At 33.5% G+C, this 18303-nt stretch overlaps 2 protein-coding genes across 3 annotated transcripts; both read right to left on the bottom strand.

The window, feature by feature from the left end:
- Positions 1-970: 970 nt before the first annotated feature.
- On the bottom strand, positions 971-2027 carry LOC123923421 (RING-H2 finger protein ATL63-like). The gene has a single exon (XM_045976111.1). It carries the CDS (start codon positions 1676-1678, stop codon positions 995-997), a length of 684 nt encoding a protein of 227 aa, XP_045832067.1. The 5' UTR covers positions 1679-2027; the 3' UTR covers positions 971-994.
- A 2076-nt stretch (positions 2028-4103) lies between these two features.
- On the bottom strand, positions 4104-16574 carry LOC123920913 (6-phosphofructo-2-kinase/fructose-2,6-bisphosphatase-like). Of its 2 annotated transcripts, XM_045973259.1 has the most exons (23): positions 16191-16574; positions 16032-16095; positions 14417-14712; positions 13346-13525; positions 12683-12892; positions 12475-12570; positions 12142-12240; positions 11709-11738; positions 10683-10736; positions 9961-10014; positions 9803-9880; positions 9614-9705; positions 9478-9535; positions 9325-9399; positions 7404-7451; positions 6624-6721; positions 6100-6175; positions 5549-5611; positions 5343-5434; positions 5141-5209; positions 4992-5055; positions 4827-4892; positions 4104-4325 (listed from the first exon to the last, which is right to left on the bottom strand). In XM_045973259.1, exons 1-23 carry the CDS (start codon positions 16377-16379, stop codon positions 4251-4253), a joined length of 2226 nt encoding a protein of 741 aa, XP_045829215.1. In that variant the 5' UTR covers positions 16380-16574; the 3' UTR covers positions 4104-4250. The 2 variants fall into 2 exon arrangements, 1 of the variants encoding a protein (XP_045829215.1); XR_006813824.1 differs by lacking the exons at positions 4104-4325; positions 4827-4892; positions 4992-5055 and having other exon boundaries at positions 5160-5209; positions 6084-6175; positions 16191-16540.
- Positions 16575-18303: the final 1729 nt, after the last annotated feature.

The following is an 18303-nucleotide window of genomic DNA, read 5'->3' as shown; positions in this document are numbered from 1 at the left end:
GGACTTAGCCCACCGAAATTGGCACCAGGAAAATCGAACCTGAGACCTTGAGAGGAGCATACTCCAAGGACCCAAACAAACACCACTAGACCAACCCCGAGTGGGTTTAATTGAATTAGTTTATAGGATGACATGACACATGAATCAAACACATATCTCTACTCATTTGACAACCAAATAGAATACCACATAACTCGGCAAACAAGGCATTTCCTATTCCGGGATTAAGTAAATAACCCTTCACAAACATGACGCGAGTCTCTTCTATTTTAAACAACAGTCTGAGTTCGACTTCTGACTTGAGTATGAAGGAGTGTTAAAACTTTTATGGAGAATTTGCTACCCATTGAGTCTCATAAGACTCGAGAGATTAATCTCTGCAGTTGCGCACGGATGATATAAAATTTACGCACACAAAAAAATATTTCATCCAATCATTATTGTAATATAAACCTAAAACATTAGATATTTACAAAATTTATGAAATAAATTTTTGCTTATACTAATGACAGAGAGTGAGTAACTAATTAAGAAAGAAAATTGACTTATCTATAATAAGATACATAACTAAGCTAAAACAAAATGATTGTCTAATCTTAATGATTAATGAACCTTAGAATTTCTCATATTTTTAGGGAAGGAAATTGTTGTGCTGATAAGCTTGCAAATTTTAGTTTAACGTCTCGGGAAAATCACTGGTGGGATAATGTTCCTAGTTTTATTGGTGATGACTTTTTTCGCAATAGGACAGCTTTGCCTTCTTATAGATTCAATTGATTGTTTTTCTTGGGTTTTGGCCTAGTCCCCCCAATGTTCAATTGCTTTGTTTCAATAAATTTTTATGTGTGGTGCTGCAAATGATTGGTGGTGCTTGGGGTGCCAACATAGTTGGGATGTCAAGTTTCTACAACTGATGCCTTTGCACTACACTAGCCTTTATATAAAAAAAAAAAATTAATTCTAAATAAAATAAAGAAATTAAAAGATAATCTCATTATGAACCATCATCTAATTCATTTACATGAGAAGAAAGAAAAACTTTGCTAAGAATTCTCTTCAAAGAGAAACCAAACAAAGACAAAGAAGAACTTTCTGAAACAGAAACAGAACCACTTGAACTTTCAATCACAATCTCAACAACATGAGAATCATTCTCAACAATCAAACCTCTACAAATTGGACAATTACAATGTGAATTCAACCACATATCAATGCATTCAACATGAAAAACATGTCCACATTTTGGTAACTTTCTTCCAATCTCACCCTTTTCAATATAACTCAAACAAATCACACATTCTAATTCCTCTGTTTTTTCTTCTGACACAAACATTGGAATTGTCGAAACTATTGTTGAGTCAAGTCCTTTGGGTTGTCTTTCGAATCTTTCAATGTTGATATGGTGTTGGAAGTTGGAAGTAACTGGAACGTCGGAGATGTTCACCGGAGCTTGCCGGCGGGGAGTATTTGTCTCTGAGTTGGACTGAGATAGGAACCATTTGGCATAGATGTGGAGAAGGAGGACAAAGAGGATTACTAGGAGCAGAGAAATGATTGCTGCTAGCATGATGATGCTGTTGTTGTTGCTGCTGCTGCTGTTGTTGTCGGAGAACATGTTCTGAACGAGTTGGCTCAGTGGGTTGGTGGACGAGTTTACTGAGTTGGGTTGGCTAAGCATTTGTAAGGGAAGTTTGGTTTAATGGGTGAAATGGGTTTTGATAGTTTTTGGATAAAGGTTGGAACTTGAAGTGATTATTCTAGAGTCCAAACAGAACCTTAAAAATACTCCATTTGTGTTGTGTTTGTAATGTAGGAGAATCTTATTTAGTTGTTTTTTTGTGGTTGTTTTGTGATGAGTTGTTGTGTATGTGGAAATGTTTGAAGGGAAGTGAAAAATTATGAAGTGTACTATGGGAAGGGAATGGGGAGTGATGCATGTGAGGATGGGTAGAAAGAGGAAGAAAAAGAGCACTCGTGAAGGCAATGGCAGTGGAAGGTAGGTGTAGGTCAGTTTTATTAGATTCATGTGGAGGGTTTGTTTGAGTGTGTATTATTATTTACATAGACATGGTTTTTAAAAAGATTTTTTTTCTTGGACTCACGCTTTAACAATTTATAAAAATATATTTGTCCGTTACTTAGCTAGCAGATACATCTCATAAAAACCTTATTAGATTGAAAAAATAGCAGATTATTTTCATGGTAGCGTGCTGGCACATGTGGACGTAGAGAAACAAGAGTATCTTTGAAGATGGCTTTCGACATCCCAACAACCCAACTCATGTGATTCTCAAGATGGCAATGGAAATTGATAGATGCGAGCATACTCATTTGAATGGTTGGCATCGACAAAAGGATACTATTTTTATTGGACGAAAGCAGCCTCGAGAAGGATAGATCAAACTCAACTGTGATGGCGCTCATAAAAGTTCAATGAACCTTTGAGGGTGTGACGGTCTTCTTCGAGACAACAATGGCATCTGTTTGAGTAGTTTTGCCCGTAAAATTGGCTCTTGCGATGCCCTCCACGCTGAGATGTGGGGCATGTACACCGGAATGGATTTGGCTATAAGACAAGGAATTACTAATCATCAAGTGGAAAGTGATTCAAAAGTTTTAGTTGAAATGGTAACAAGAAACTACAATGTCAACGGGAATATTCCTACCTTGGTTAGACGCATTCGTGATCTTGCCAACATGAATTGGCATGTTCAGATTAATCACACTTGATGTGAAGGAAACAAACCAACTAATTGGTTAGCTAATTACAGTTTAACAGTAAATTTCTTTGATTTGCATGTTTTGGAGACTCCTCCTAGCGAGCTTCAAAATCTCCTATTTTATAACTTTTTTAGCGCTTGCATGCCTCGGAGTATTCGTTTAGTTTCCTAGTTTTCTTTGGGGCTCTGCCCCCCTTTATGTCAAATTATCAAGTTAGTTTGGATGTACCAAATTGCTAACAAACGAGATGATTTAAGTCTCTTTTAGTTTAACTATATAAATTTTGAGTTCAAGTTCAACTTTAAGAATATAACAATGTTACAACTTCTGAAAAAAAGATTTTTTATTTATTGTGGTTCTACTTAACTCAAGGATACCAAATAAAAAATTAGTTTGGATGTATTTATCTAGAAAAATACACTAAATTTATACAGTGTAGATTTTTTTAAAAAAAAAAGAAATTTGGATCCTCAACCACAAGCATATTGTGTAGATATATATTTGAAAAATATGAAAAAATAATTTAGTAACAAAGAGAGGAGCAAAGGAGTTTCGTTATACTATTAAACTTTTGTTTCTTTTTTTTTACTTAACTTTCTATTAAACCTTGTTAATGTTAGAGGAGTGTTTTGTTAGGTCAAGAAGAGGATGAAACCCCTAAGTCCTGTTTTAATAATTTGAAAGAGATTGATGAATGTGAAATCAGGGGTCCCATGTGAATATGGAAACGGATACTATAAATAATATAATAAGGACTTTTGTTTATTTTTAACATTTATTGACCACTCTAGTAGTAGAACTATAGCCACCCTAAGTCCACTGCTGAGTGCAGTAGGAGATCTTTTATATAGATTGCATACCATATTTTGATGCATGTTTCCTGTGATTTATTTATCCATCACTTTTTTAGTTTTTATATTACTTTTTATTGATAATAAAGGTGTTTTTGGAGTTGGAAACCTTTGTTAATTTATTTTAATAGGTTTTTTATATTAATTTAGTTATTCTACAAAGCATATAAATAAGAAAAATACTAATGATTTTAAAAATACTAACTTTAATCACCAATACTTTTAAGTTTTTTTAACCAATTATCTCAGCATTATGGATTTGCCAAAAAGGGAGTGAAGTGAAGAACATGGGAACATGGAGGTAGGTTCTTGTGTAAAAATTGTACTATTGTTTTGAAGTTTAAAATTCTTTAAATAAAGGGTTTTGTCTAATATCATATGAGACAATGAGACAAGTCTTTCACCGTGCATAAATTTGTTTCCACCATTTGACTAATAAGTCTCACCATTGTGAGATGTATCAATCCAATAGTAAAAATAAGTTTGTGCATGGTGAAAGACTTGTCTCACCTTAGACTTGACCCAAATAAGGAACTAAAGAATGCTCATTCATATGAATAGAGAACATTTTAGAGGATCACAATTTACATGATAATTCATCATTTTTTCTCCTCATTTAAAAAAAAAAAAGTTTACATAAAAATCTATTTTTCCCAACCTTTTTCTTCTCTTCTCTACTCACATCAGTTTGTACCTTTTCTCTTGGACACCTGTAACTCCCAACTCTATTTCTATTATAGTATGAAGTGGCACCTGTAAATAAGCAAACCTCATATTTAGATATCTTTTGTAAATTCATGATTTATTAAAATGTTTCTGAAATTATGATGGTGAACTTCACACCTGAGTTTCTTCCAACTCAAAAATAACCAAAACTCATTTCTTAAATATTTGCCACAAGCTAAGTTTGAACTTGTAACTTCAAGGGATATCGTTGGGGACAGTTGTAAAATGGTCATTAGTGTTCTTTTTAATTAATAATAATTTCCCCTTCCATAATACTATCTCCGGTTTTTAATATAAGAGAAAATTTACTTTTTAGATACATTTAGTAACAAATGTATCTAGTATGTATTATAGGCCAGATACATTAGTTACTCAATGTATCTAAAAAGTACGTTTTCTCTTATATTAAGGAAGAGAGAGTATTTTGTTAAAAGAATAATATTTGCCACACACAAGCTCCATCAGGCTATTGCATCAACTCTATGAGTAAGAACATCACACTCAGCTAAATATGAATTCATATATTACCTCCATATGTGGAATTTCTTTCAAAGGCCTATCTGTAAAATAAGCATATAATGCCCTCAAAACTGCCTGCAATGAGAGAAGTATTTAAAAATCTCAAGGATTAAAACCAGTAAAAGAGATACGAGTAGAAGTTTATTTTAACATCATATGATTCATATCTAATACCTGGTGAGATACGACAACAACAGGTGCTCGTTGCCGCTCAAGCTCAATAATTACAGGCTCTAACCTGAAATAGCATTAAGACTTAAGTTATTTATGTTAAACAAGTAGTAGCTAAGATCTAAATAGCGTTAAAGATGCAATGTATCAACCTTTGAATAACATCCAAGTAAGACTCTCCACGAGGATAACGATACCTAAGTTTGTCCTTTTTGCGGGATCTGCAATAATATATAAGCACAAATTAAAATAAAATAGTTAAACACACTTAAAACATTTTTAATCGTCATTCTGCTCTTATCATCTACTTGCTCTTTTATCTGAAGTAAATGAGATTATAAGTTCGAGACATACTCATACTCCTCTGGCATGTTCTTCTTGATTTCTTCGTATGTCATTCCATCACACACCCCAGCATCTATCTCATCAAGTGCACGCCATTGTATCTAGCATGTATAGAAAGTAAGCGCAAGAGCACAATTAACGTGTAATATTGGCTATTTAAGAAAAAAAGTGTAATTATGTCAATCCATATCTCCTAACTTAAGGATGACACTAACCTTAGGAAATCCACCAATGGGGCCTGCTGTCAGAATTGTTCGCTGCAGTGTACTTGTCCATATCTAAAAGTTGCAAACATTACAAACTATTCAGCATTTCAGTATTTTCATACATGCACTTAATTGACATGGCAAAAACTAATTCAGCATTAAATTATATAACTTCAACAAAATCCTATACATGAAGAGAATGCTCTGTTTGATAGTATCAGAGGCGCAAAATCATGAAAAGGAAGCATTAGAATGCAAATATGTAACCCTAATTCAAGTATCATTTCTTGTCCAAGGGATCTCCAGTTCTGTATATCTTTGAAGGTCTACACACCTCCTTGCCATATACTTAATCCGAATCAGGAATAAGTTACCGACAGTACATTGCCAATCACTAGCATTATAACAGGTCAAGATAAATGCTATATGTAACTATACCAAGCAAAGGAATATTGGTAGAAGAAAAATGGCATAAAAGCATTGATTTCTTGTAATCATTTGGTTTATTCGAAGGAAAAAATGCATGCCAGAATTGAATCCATACAATTGGAAAAGCTTACAGAAGCAGCTCGTTCTGATTTGAGACGTTTTGTAACAAATTTGGCAAGCTTCTGTTTATAAAGTTCTCCAGCCTCACTGTTGAAACAATTTAGTAAAGTTGGTCAACTAAAAACTTACAGCAATTGTTAAAGAAATAGTATACAATTCAGATTTTCCTCTTCATATAGTCACAGTGCCTTCATAGCACTTGTTTTAAATTCTCCTTTGAAAATTATCACAACTGCCTTTGGTATTCGCTATCGTTCCTTGTCAACCAGTGACACCATCACCCAGTTTTCATCACATTTAATGACTCAAATACTCGAGATGTTGTGAAAAAAAGAGGACCTAACACTCCGATTCAATTACAAGTTTAGTACAGCTACTACAAGAACAAGCCAATTACACTGTGAACTCTTAATAACCACAATTTATTTTAATATCTACCAGTTCATTTAAACAAAACAACAGGATCTCCTTCATAAAATTACCTTTGTCAGCATATGTCCTCATCAATTATACACTAAAAAAACAATGAATATACCTTAATGCTGGATCTCCTCCAATTCTGCCTCTCACATTATCCTGACTTTCTCCATGCCGAGTTAGTAATATTGGCCGTGGTGTAAGATGTGTATTCATCTGCAAGACATGAAGAAAATAACCAGTTACTCTTGAGAAACTTAGAAGTGATATGGAGTAGCATTTGCAGGGTGTGTATGATTTATTTTTTTTAGAAACTCGGTATTCAGCCCAAGGACCGACTAATCCAGGGACCAATTACACTGTCCAGAGTGAAGTGAAGCAATGTATGGAACAAGACCTAGAAAGGAGCACGTTCCTAAGACCCAAGCCCTACACCACCAGGCCAACCCCTGGGGCTTGCAGGGTGTGTATCATTAATCTCCTAAACAACACTATCTTGGGAAGTTAGGCAAAAGAGGATTGCTATTTGTTATTTGTGACAAAAGAAACTAAAGAAACTCTGACAAAACAGCACTAAATATGCAATAGCCAATCACCAGCCTGCAGATTCACAGCTGTCAGTTAAATTGGTCATACAGTTGTATTTTTGTAAATTTGTATATGTATCTGGGTCAGTTAACCCACTGGCCCCCCCACTCTAACCTCTACAAATACCTGTAATGTATCTAAATCAAAATCAGACGAATGAAAGCATTAAGATGCAATTAGAATCAATTCTCTCTAATCTTCCCTTTCGGTTCCTCTCTGAGATTTCTAATAATACCAAATCAATTCTTTTTCCTGCCTGAGAATGTAAGTCTTTGAATGTAATTAACTACAATCTTGAACAAAAGCTTACCAAGAAAAAGACAATTCTGCCAGGCAGGTAGCCACTGATATTGTTCACCTATACCAAAAGAGATTAGACTGTGAATAATTAACAAAGCAATGTCATACCATAGACCATATTTTATCATAAAATTTGTGTGAATGTGTGCAGAACAAACACACTTTCAACTCTATGCTTTCGGTGAACTGTGCAATAATTATTAAGGCAGGCATAAAGCAAACTCAAAGGTATGTAGTCATAAGTTATTTAAAATTAGAGGTGCAAGTGAAACTATGCCTTCTAAATAGAATAATCAACTTTTTTCGCTTATTCATATGTTCATATATCACTATGATGTTCTGTAATCATACAGAATAGGATAAACTTTTTTACTATCATTTAGTAGGGTTCATGTTCAATGGTGTATAAATTAGCACATAGTTTGTAATCAATAATATTCAGATTATTCAGACCCTTTCAAGTTGATATCAGCACCCTCAATTTGGGAGACTACGTCTACATCAAAATCGTAGCCGCCTTTGTTGTAGCCACCTTGAGCAAGCTACATTGCACCTTCCAACACCTTCACCACCTTCACCATGCATATTTTCAGTGCCGCCACTCAGAAATCACAATCACCTATAGTGACTACTACCGCCAATTTGCCATTGTCAGCTGCCACCTTTTTTATCAATGACCATATCCAGATGTTCACCATCCCAAGACTTGGCTTCTATCATCTCCCTGACCACTCCTGAATATGCAACACCATAGATTGCCCACTTCTAATACATGCTCAATTGAGTCACCCGAGCGGTGCAAAACTACAAAAATAGTGTCACGTCTCTCCAAGTTATCTAATTTGTCTTGTGAGTCTTGTCAAAATGGAAAACATACCCATAGTTCACTCCCTAATTGGATCCATAAAGTCCCTTTGCCTTGGTTCACTCTGACACGGAGGTCCTAGCCGTACTGAGTCAACAGGTGTTCAAATACTTTGTTACTTTTATTGATGATTACTTGCATAGCGCTCGGTTATTGTCTAAAGGGTTATCAATGTTATTGTATATCTACACATCACTTTTATGTCTCTGTAGATGTTCCTTTCTTTGAGGATACACCAGATCCAAAGAGACACAGAATACTAGTGGCCAAGCAAAATTATCTTACTTTACCTATCCAGATGCCTCCTTTGTGGTTATTGTTGTGGTAAGTCAATTTCTTAACTAATCTTGTAATGCGTCAGAAAAAAAAAACTAATCTTGTAAAGAACATTGGGATGCCATATTTCGCATCTCGTCGTAATTCACATCTGAAGTGCTTTAAAGCAGCTTGAGGAAAAGGTCTTATCAATGAAAACAAGGGTCCCACTCAATTTGTAAGATATTCAGATGAGGATCAGGAAGCTCTCCTATGATCCATTTCTGGGTATTGTATAAAAATTTGAGGCAAGCTTTGTACATAGAATTTAATGGAGGTGTATCATCGGTGTAAAACTATTTTACAACGACATCCAATGACAATTCAACATATTGCCACATAAGCCCGTTTTAAACTTACGCTTTAAAAATAACCGCCAAATACTTTATTCTCATTGGTTGTCAATGTAAAACTAATTTACGCTGAGAGTGCATATCCCCTTTTCTCTTGTACATATCACAAAATAGTGTATAATTATGAGGACAGCTTTTATTTCCTTTTTCTTGGCTATCATCTATTAGGACTCGTGTTCAATTGTCTATAATACATCTATAATGTTTAACTTATCAATCAATAATATTCATATTGATAAAAATTTCAAGTGTATCTAAAAAAATTTTATTAATCTAAACATCTTCTATATGGTCGATAGACATGCCATATCAAACTTGTGATACTAGCTAACCAGACAATGAGCTAAGTAGAGGGAAATTTTCAACACACAAATCACATAAATGAAGGTAAAACTTACTTGTATTTGCCCACCACGTCCACTGGCCATGTCAATCATTTTTATGTAAGATCCTTCTTCTACCGTCTCATAAACCTAGTAATACAAAATCAGCATTATTTAACGCGAAAGCTCACCTAGAACAGTCATCAGAAGTATATATGAAAGACTTGCCTTCTCATAATTGGTTACACGAGTTTTAAAGTCTCGGAGCCCAGCCTCAAAATCTTGCCTGCAAGAGAAAAGCTAATTGCATTTGTCTCTACAAAGTGATTCAGATAAGATGTCAAAAGTTTTAAAGCATACGTACACTTCTGCATAGTCAGGACTTTGCTGAATTTTATAACGAATATTCCTTTCAATCATGTCTACATCATTGCATATTGTCTCCAGAAAGATAATCTGCAATAAAAATGAAAAGGTTCATCAGAAGAGTTCAAAGTTACATAGATCATTTTCATATTACCTAAATAACTGTAGTCATCTGTGATTAAAATACCTTGCATCTTCCTTCAGCCAATTTCATCAGCATGTTTCTACGCTGTTTGCTACTGTTTGTGGCATCAAATATCCCAACCTATATTGAATTTAAAACTTACGCAGAGAACTTACATGAAACAAAAAAGTAACAAATTTACTGGAGAAGAATGAATTTACCTGACCACCTTCTTGCATCCAAGTTATCATATCTTCAAATGCAAGCTTTGCTACCTAGTGGGTACATGATATATTAAAACTATGACCCAGAGAAAGGTCAACATGGTGTTAACATTACCAGAATCATTCGTGACAAACCGAATGTCAACACTTAAAAGTAATATTATATAAGTCTTAAAAGGTATTTAATACAACCGCTTAATCTTCTACATTTGCTAGATGTTAACACCAACAAGATCATTCAAGAGAAACCAATGTTAGAAATAGAGCATTTGAATAAGATTAAGTAGTCGTAAATTCTAATATTTGTCAATGAGTTTATTTTCTAATTTTTATTCTACAATAATGGGTAAAAAAGGGTGTTTCCATTCAATAAATGACATCAGTAAATCATTTTGTATTATAACATCAATCTGTGTTGATTTCCTATAATGCAACTCTTCAGAAATTAGTTCCAGATTTTTTTTTTCTCAATATATTCAGATCATTGGTCATTAATTAATTGATTTTATCACAAATGAAATATTGACAACTAAAGCAAACAAAAAAACTGGAATTTGTGTTAAAGGCCTTAAAAGATAAATTAGTTTATTTTCATAAAATTGTAAATAGTCTGGAAGCAACATCTTCATAATTCAAGTTATGACCAAACTATGCAGGCAATCAATAAACTATACTCTCATATATTATTTTCTTGAATAAATTTACTGGCCGGAAGTTACCTCATTACGTGCCTCTATGCCTTCAGGATTGTCAGCGCGAAAGAAATCAGCAGACTGCATGAAAGAATGACAAATTAAAAATTTCCCAACAAAGCACGATTGCCAACTCTAATTTCATTATTCCAAGTATAAAAGTATCATTAAAGGAAGGGAGTCAAGCTCCTCATAGTGATCAGTTGATATAGTGCGATACTCTCTTGAGCGGTAATACTTAGTTTACTACTTTTCCTTATTGAGTCATACTTTTTGTATATATATTATGTACAACCTATTGTGTAATGCAGGTCAATCATTCTAAATTATTCAAGTTAAACATTTTGGTTGCAAAACTTAATTGCTTAACTTTTAGGTCAAGCAGCGTATCTGTGATTATGTGAATCGTGGTTGTTGTAAAAACTCATTGTATTATAAACTATTAGACCATTTTATGAAATACCTTAGAATATTTTATACAAAATATTAGAGTATCTTAGTTTATCTTCTAGGATCCGTTTCTAATTTTAGAGTATCTTAAATTATCTAGGATTAGATTCCATATTATATAATTATTATCATGAATGTTTCCTAATTTTCCTATTTATTTAGGAGTAACAGTCTTGTATTCTATAAATAGGGGTTAGTGTTCAGTTGTTAGCATCAAGTTACTATCAAATTGGTATCGAGTTTGTATGAAATCATATTTCACCATAAATGATAATTATATTTCTTCTTATCATTCTCATTCTTTTATCTAAACCCCATAACTTCAACATAAACATAATAGAACACAAAAACACTGATATTATGCCCATAATTTCAACTGTTGCTCTTGAGACATAATTCAAAGTTCATAGACCATTAATAATCATTGTCTTTCTCGGTAATGTAAATTCCCTAGCATTTTAGAGCACCAAAGCCCATGTTATGTATTTGCAAATTGTGTCAAATCTAACAATTAGGAGTTGGGACTTGTCCATAAAATGCAGAAAATAAGTAAATGAAAAGAAGAAACTATCTATACTGTGGACACATTTCCATTAAATTTACCTGACTAGCTCCGTGCTTAAGGCGACGATACTGTGACATCAAAATATGAGCATGTTAACTTCATACTTGATATATTTCTAATCTTCCACTAAGTGCAAGACTATTAGGCAATGTTCGGATTAATGGAAGGAAATGGAATGAAATTATTCAAAGTTCCTCTGTTTGGATTATTTAAAATAGATGGAATAGAATAAAAAGGAAGGAATAAGTTCTATCTCAATCTATGAGAATTCCACAATTTGGGTGGAATAGAATGAAATAAGCCTTTTTCTCCATTCCATCATTAAAATATGCAAAGAAAGGAATGGTAAGTTTATTCCATTATGTACTATTCCACTCTTCATTCTATCTCATTTCATTTAACTGCGCTCCATTAGATATCCAAACATAGCCTTGATTATAATGAAGAATCAAGTGAAGGAAAGTGAACAACCTTACCAACGTTGAAGTGTTTGGTATTATGACCTAACCAGCGAAGATATCTTGTAAGTTTAGCTGCAGTGAAAGTTTTACCCCGAGCTGGCAGACTCACCTAAGTAAATGACGATAGTTAGATTCATTCAATTTCAAATAAATTAATTTACTAAGTTAGACTAAAAAATACAAATGGAAATGTGGAATTTCAACAGGTACTTCCATATTTATACTTTTTAAGGTATATTTCTTTATTTATAAATCTCAATTTACAGCTAAAGCCAAAAATAAATAATTCCTCATAAAAGTTGCTAAAACAGTTTGTGACTCATTATTTCTCAAGGAAGCATACCATGACAATCGCCAAATGTTTATCTTCCTTGGGACCCAGCATCTGATCAGCAATGGCACCAGCTGCAACAGCTCCAGCCGCTGCTGGAAATGAATTCTATCCAAAGAAAGGAGGCGCAGAAACAATTGTTTGCAAACAACAACAATTTAAATTAGTCCACCAAAAATTAATGTTTAAAAAAAAAAGAGAGGAAAGCATTTATTCAAACCTCGGTATCAGTGTCCAAACTAAGAACAGTAGTAAAAGCTTTTAAACTAGAGGATTTTTTAAATCTTGGAAATCCAACACCCCTATCGACAAAAGGTCCCCTCTGACCATCTTCCTTTCGCAGAGTTGACATTGTTCCCACTGACTGTGATTTAACCATTCTAGGACTTTCATATGCCTTAGATGGATCTAGGTCATTGATTTCCATCTCCTAGTTGGAACATCAACATAGCCGATTAGATTTGAAACATCAAATAATCAAGAAAGAATATAACCTACTAGCTTACTTTCATTTTTCCTCTTAACCTCAAGAAGTGGTATTTTGCATTTTAAAAGCAACAAATATACTACTAATTGTGACACATACTTGTAAAGTTGTAACTCGCTTAAGTCTTGGTACGTTTTAACCTGAGGGTGAGTGTTAGAAAATCTATAAAACATTTCACTGTATCATGATTCCATTTTTGAATATTTATTATATGCATCTTATGTTCCTTTTTAATATAAATTAGGAGTTTAGTTTTAATATAAAAATAAGGGTTAGTACTTTATGCTCTGTATCACTTTGTGCAGAGTATTTATTGAAAATCTCTGAGAAAGTTTAACAATAAATTTTAATGTCAATCATAAATTTTCAATATCAATTTGACAGTTAAATATTTACGGTTTCTGGTTGATCAAAAGAAAAACTGTCATCTCCGGCGGAATATGAATCACTGCCAGAGACACTATTCCGTGATCTGGGATTCTCTGTCAAGTTAGCTGCATATACACGAGCTGAATTTGAGGGAGCTGGGACGACATAATGTTCAAGATCAAGTTCCAAACCCACAGAAGAGACAGTCTGAACAAAAAATGAAAAGTTAATCATGAGCCATGAGGTCCATAAGTTAGAATTAGAAAGAAAAAGAAAAGTAGAACATATCAAGGCCACCAGTTAAGATACATAATTGGACGACGAGTTGTGGTACATGACATAGCATTGTAAGAGAAAGACATGTAATTCAACAATAAACTTTTTATTTGCTAGACTAATCACCTGAACTTATTGTGCAATATCAGATTAGGAAAATATTATAGCACAAACTACAGTTCCTTGAAGAGAATAAAATTATAAAAGTGGCTTCTGTTAAACAAAATCTTGAGGCATGACTAGTGTTCACACAACTTCAGAAAGTAATTAATTGTGCAACAACAAAAATGAATTGGACTGTCACAGTGATCACTGCACTAACAAAGAAGAATTATTGATAACAGTGCAGTATGGTTTATGGTTAGGATTGGTTATAAGAACACTGAGAAAGAATTAAATTGTAGAACATGAAAAAGAAAAGAAAAACAAACAGTATATGACAAATGCAAGTCACCTGTTAAGCTGTTTTATTTTTTTCTAAAGAATGAAAATGAAACATCTCTTCAAGTTTATGCAGCTGCACACTAGCTATACAATGCAACTATTTACTACTATAACAAACAAAAGAACTTAGCATGAGACAAATTAGCATATTTAATATTTAACTAATCCACATTGAACAATAGAAGTTTTTTATAACAAAAACAAAGTATAAGACATCCTGCACGTTCACATGAGGCATTTTAACTAAATCATCTAAACACTTGCAGCCAGAGTAGTAAGTCTTTGTTCTGCAGGTACACAGAAGGAAAACAATTTGATGAAGTACCTTGATGTTGAACCAAGGGGACAGAGTAAACAAACTGGCAGTTGGAGTCTTACCTCATTTTCTGTCTGAAGTTCTGAACTTATGCTGACATCAGGTATCCCGCGTACAGCCGAAGGATGAAAATTCTCCTTATAAGCCCTCCAACTAGCTGCAAGGTCAAAGGAAGAAACCCTGCTTGCTTGAACAAATACTTTATACTCAACAGCCTGATCATTATCAAGCTTAAACGAAGCAAGCCTAGCACCACCTTGCAATGCTCCCCCAATGATTACACGATTCGGACCCTCCTCAACAAAACAAGGGGAGTTGTCATCTTTTGGCTTTAGGAGGAATTTGAAATCCAAAGCTTCTGAAATTCTCAAACAAAATCAACACATCAGGTTACAAAATGTAGTCCAGACATAAAAGTTATTATTGATCAATTCTCAAAGTAATTGAATTTTAAAAACTAATTATTTTCTGTTTCTGCACCGGTTAATGCTTGGAAGAGCTTATTTGAACTTATTTTACAACATAAGAAAGTGGTTGAAAGAGTATAAAAATAGCTTATAATGTCTAAGCAGTATAATATGTCAGCTTATTTTCATATGCTCTAGTAAGGTAAGGACAGACACAGTCGCTACAGTCTTTGGTGCTCGAATGTGTCTTTCGTTAGTCAGTTTGGTCAATGAAATTACTAATAGAAGAAAGGGTTAAATATGTTTTTGGTCCCTGAAGATTGTTTTCGCACTTTTTAATCCCTAAAGTTTCTTCACTCAAGGTTTTTAGTCCCTACTTTTAATCAAACTATTGTATACTTTCACATTTTTGAATGATCTTTTATATTCATGTTTATAATATTATAAGAACATCTCCGATAAAAATTTAGATTTTTTTAACATAAGATGAATTATTTATGAATTTTTATGTGCAAAAAACTAAAAAATTCATATTTAATTCATCTCTTGTTAAAAAAAATTAATTTTTGTAACAGAGATTCATATAATGTACTAAACATGACCGCAGAAAAAAAAAATTAAAATTTCAAATGATATGCACGAGTTGAATGAAAAGTAGGGACTATAAACCTTGAGTTAAGAAATTTCAGGGACTAAAAAGTGTGAAAACAAAATTCAGAGACTAAAACGAAAATTCTGTGAAACTATAGGGACCAAAAACATATTTAACCCTAGAAGAAATATTAAGACATTTTTTTTGTAATTTCAACAAATTCATAGACTATTGGGATATTAGTGACATCACCTTACACATTTAAAGACGAAAATGACCATTCACTTAAAGAATCTATGTAGGATATCTCTGATTTATTAGGTCCTGATTGGATTGGCTTATGGCTTATGTGTGCTTATCTACTAAGATTAGCACATGTCCATGAACACAAACTCCTTTCACCTTACTTCCATAGGCTCTCCAGAATAGCTTATATGAAAACAGTTTGGTTTTATTTTTTTATTTTGTTACGGAAATAAATAACTTATACATAAACACTTCTATAGAAATAACTTATACATAAACACTTTTATAGATATAAGTTTTGTATAAACACTTATATGATAATCACTTATGCTATAAGCACTTAATTAAGTTGTTAATCCAAATATGCAGTTCCACAGCTACAAATGTTTATAACTTAAAAAACAAAACAAACAAAAAATAAGAAAGCATTACCATGATTTTGAGGAACAACAAAGCTCAACTCCCACATTGACGCCGATTCCCTTTCCATCGAAAGCTAAACCAAAAATAACAACAAAAATAACAATAAGAAACAACACCAACCCAGAAAAATATGAACAAAATGATTAATTGGGCATGAATCAAAATTACAGCTTTCGAACAATCACAAGAATCCCCAAGTAATGCGGCGGAGGAGAAAAAAACGTGAGGAAAAAGATTTCCAGCGAGAGCAAGAATTGGATTCTCCATCTTTACAGAAACATAGAGCAATTCAGGGATTCGTAACGGAGTTTGATGAATGCCGTTGCCGTCATGTTCTTCATTGTTACCAGTTACCATTTTGTTTGTTTTTGCAACGGTTTTGTTACCGTCGCAATTAGCTATGTGAAGTGTTCAGAAGAAGGTGGTGGTTGTGAGAAGAGTAATGAATTAACGACTAATGGGTGTGTATATGTGTAGTCCTTATCTGAGATTTTAACTGTTGTTTGTTTGTTTGTTTCCTACGATATATATGTGTGTGATGGGGAGAAAGATAGAGAAGAAAAGGATACAAACTTTTTTATATTAATTTTGGATATTTTATTATAATTTTCGTTTGATGTAAGAAACTAAATCTTTAGATAAGATTAGAGCTAAAATTATACTACTCAATTTGGGATGAAAGTTGAGCTACGAGTTAAGGAGCAGTAGGTTAGGGTTCAAGTCTTGGCAAAGAAGAAAAAATTAACATAACATTGTAATACAAACAACTAACATATTGCTTATAAAAAAAAATACTCAATTTAATATTTATGATAATAATTTAATAGAGGTTGGTTATTTTTTTTAAGCTAAAATTAATATTTTTAGGCTATATTGTACTTCTGACCCTCTAACTTTTATAAAACACTTTTGACCCCTAACTTTAGTCCATTTTCCAAAAGACTGACACCCCACTGATTTTGATCAAGTCAACACACACGTGGACAGCGACTCACATGTCACGTTAGTATGTCTTGCCATGTGAAAAGTGATTCACATGTCACGTCGACATAGACAAAATTTGTGACCACAATTGTCATTGTCGTCGTTCGTGTTCGGTCATCTTTGTTTCATCATAATCCTTGGTTATTTAGGGATTTAACATTATAGCCACGACTCTAATCACAGTTAGCCACAATTCCATTGTGGCTAAGTATCAAAATAACAAATTTCAACATTTTCATCATTCACAAAAAATTCTAGAAGCCAGTATTTCAGATTTCAAAAATCTGCAATGCATACATTTCACATAAACCATTTTATGGCTGTGAAACTCGATTACCGGAGAAAGAGGAGATAGTGAAAGCTCACGAGATGATTTGGATACGGAAAAGGTGATGAGAGAGATGGAGATGGAGAGTTTTTTTTTTTTTGTTAAGTAGCCTAGTTGTTAGAAATGACAACTTAAAGGCGGATAAGTGGAGTGTCTGAGGTTCGAACCTCGGCTCCTGCATTATAACATGATGTCCCTACCAACTGATCAGCTAGCTCATGGGGACTATTTTTTGTTAACTAGAAACTCGATTACCGGAGAAAGAGGAGATAGTGAAAGCTCGCGAGATGATTTGGAAACTGAAAAGGTGAGAGAGGTGGAGATGGAGAGTGTTTTTTTTTGTTAAGTAGCCTAGTGGTTAGAAACTCCACCTTAAAGACGGATAAGTGGAGTGTCCGAGTTCGAACTTCGGCTCCTACATTATAACACGATGTCCTTACCAATTGAGCTAAACTCATGGAGAGTCGTCTGCTCGTGTTTCCTCCATTGTTGCATAAGTTAGACTATGTATTGTTACTCTTTGCTAGAAAATAGCGATGGCTGGAAATAGGGATAGTTTGGTAATTTCACTATTTAATATTCTTTTGAAAAATTAAACCCACATGCATAATTACACATTTGGAGATTTAAAAAAATTAAAAATAAAAAATATACATGGCACTGCCACTTCAGCTCCGTTAATGACCATTATTCAACGAAAAAATTTAGGAGGACTAAAGCAAAAGTTATTCAACGATGTCCTTATACCAATTGAGCTAAACTCACGGAGAGTCATCTACTCATGTTTCCTCCATTGTTGCATAAGTTAGACTATGTATTGTTACTCTTTGTTGGAAAATAACGATGGTTGGAAATAGGGATAGTTTGGTAATTTCACTATTTAATATCCTTTTAAAAAATTAAACCCACATGCATAATTACACATTTGGAGATTTAAAAAAATTAAAAAAAAAAAAAAAAGAAAAAAGA

Source organism: Trifolium pratense, linkage group LG4 (genome assembly GCF_020283565.1).
Source record: "Trifolium pratense cultivar HEN17-A07 linkage group LG4, ARS_RC_1.1, whole genome shotgun sequence".
Lineage (NCBI taxonomy): Eukaryota > Viridiplantae > Streptophyta > Magnoliopsida > Fabales > Fabaceae > Trifolium > Trifolium pratense.
This window is presented reverse-complemented; position numbering and strand designations above follow the sequence as displayed.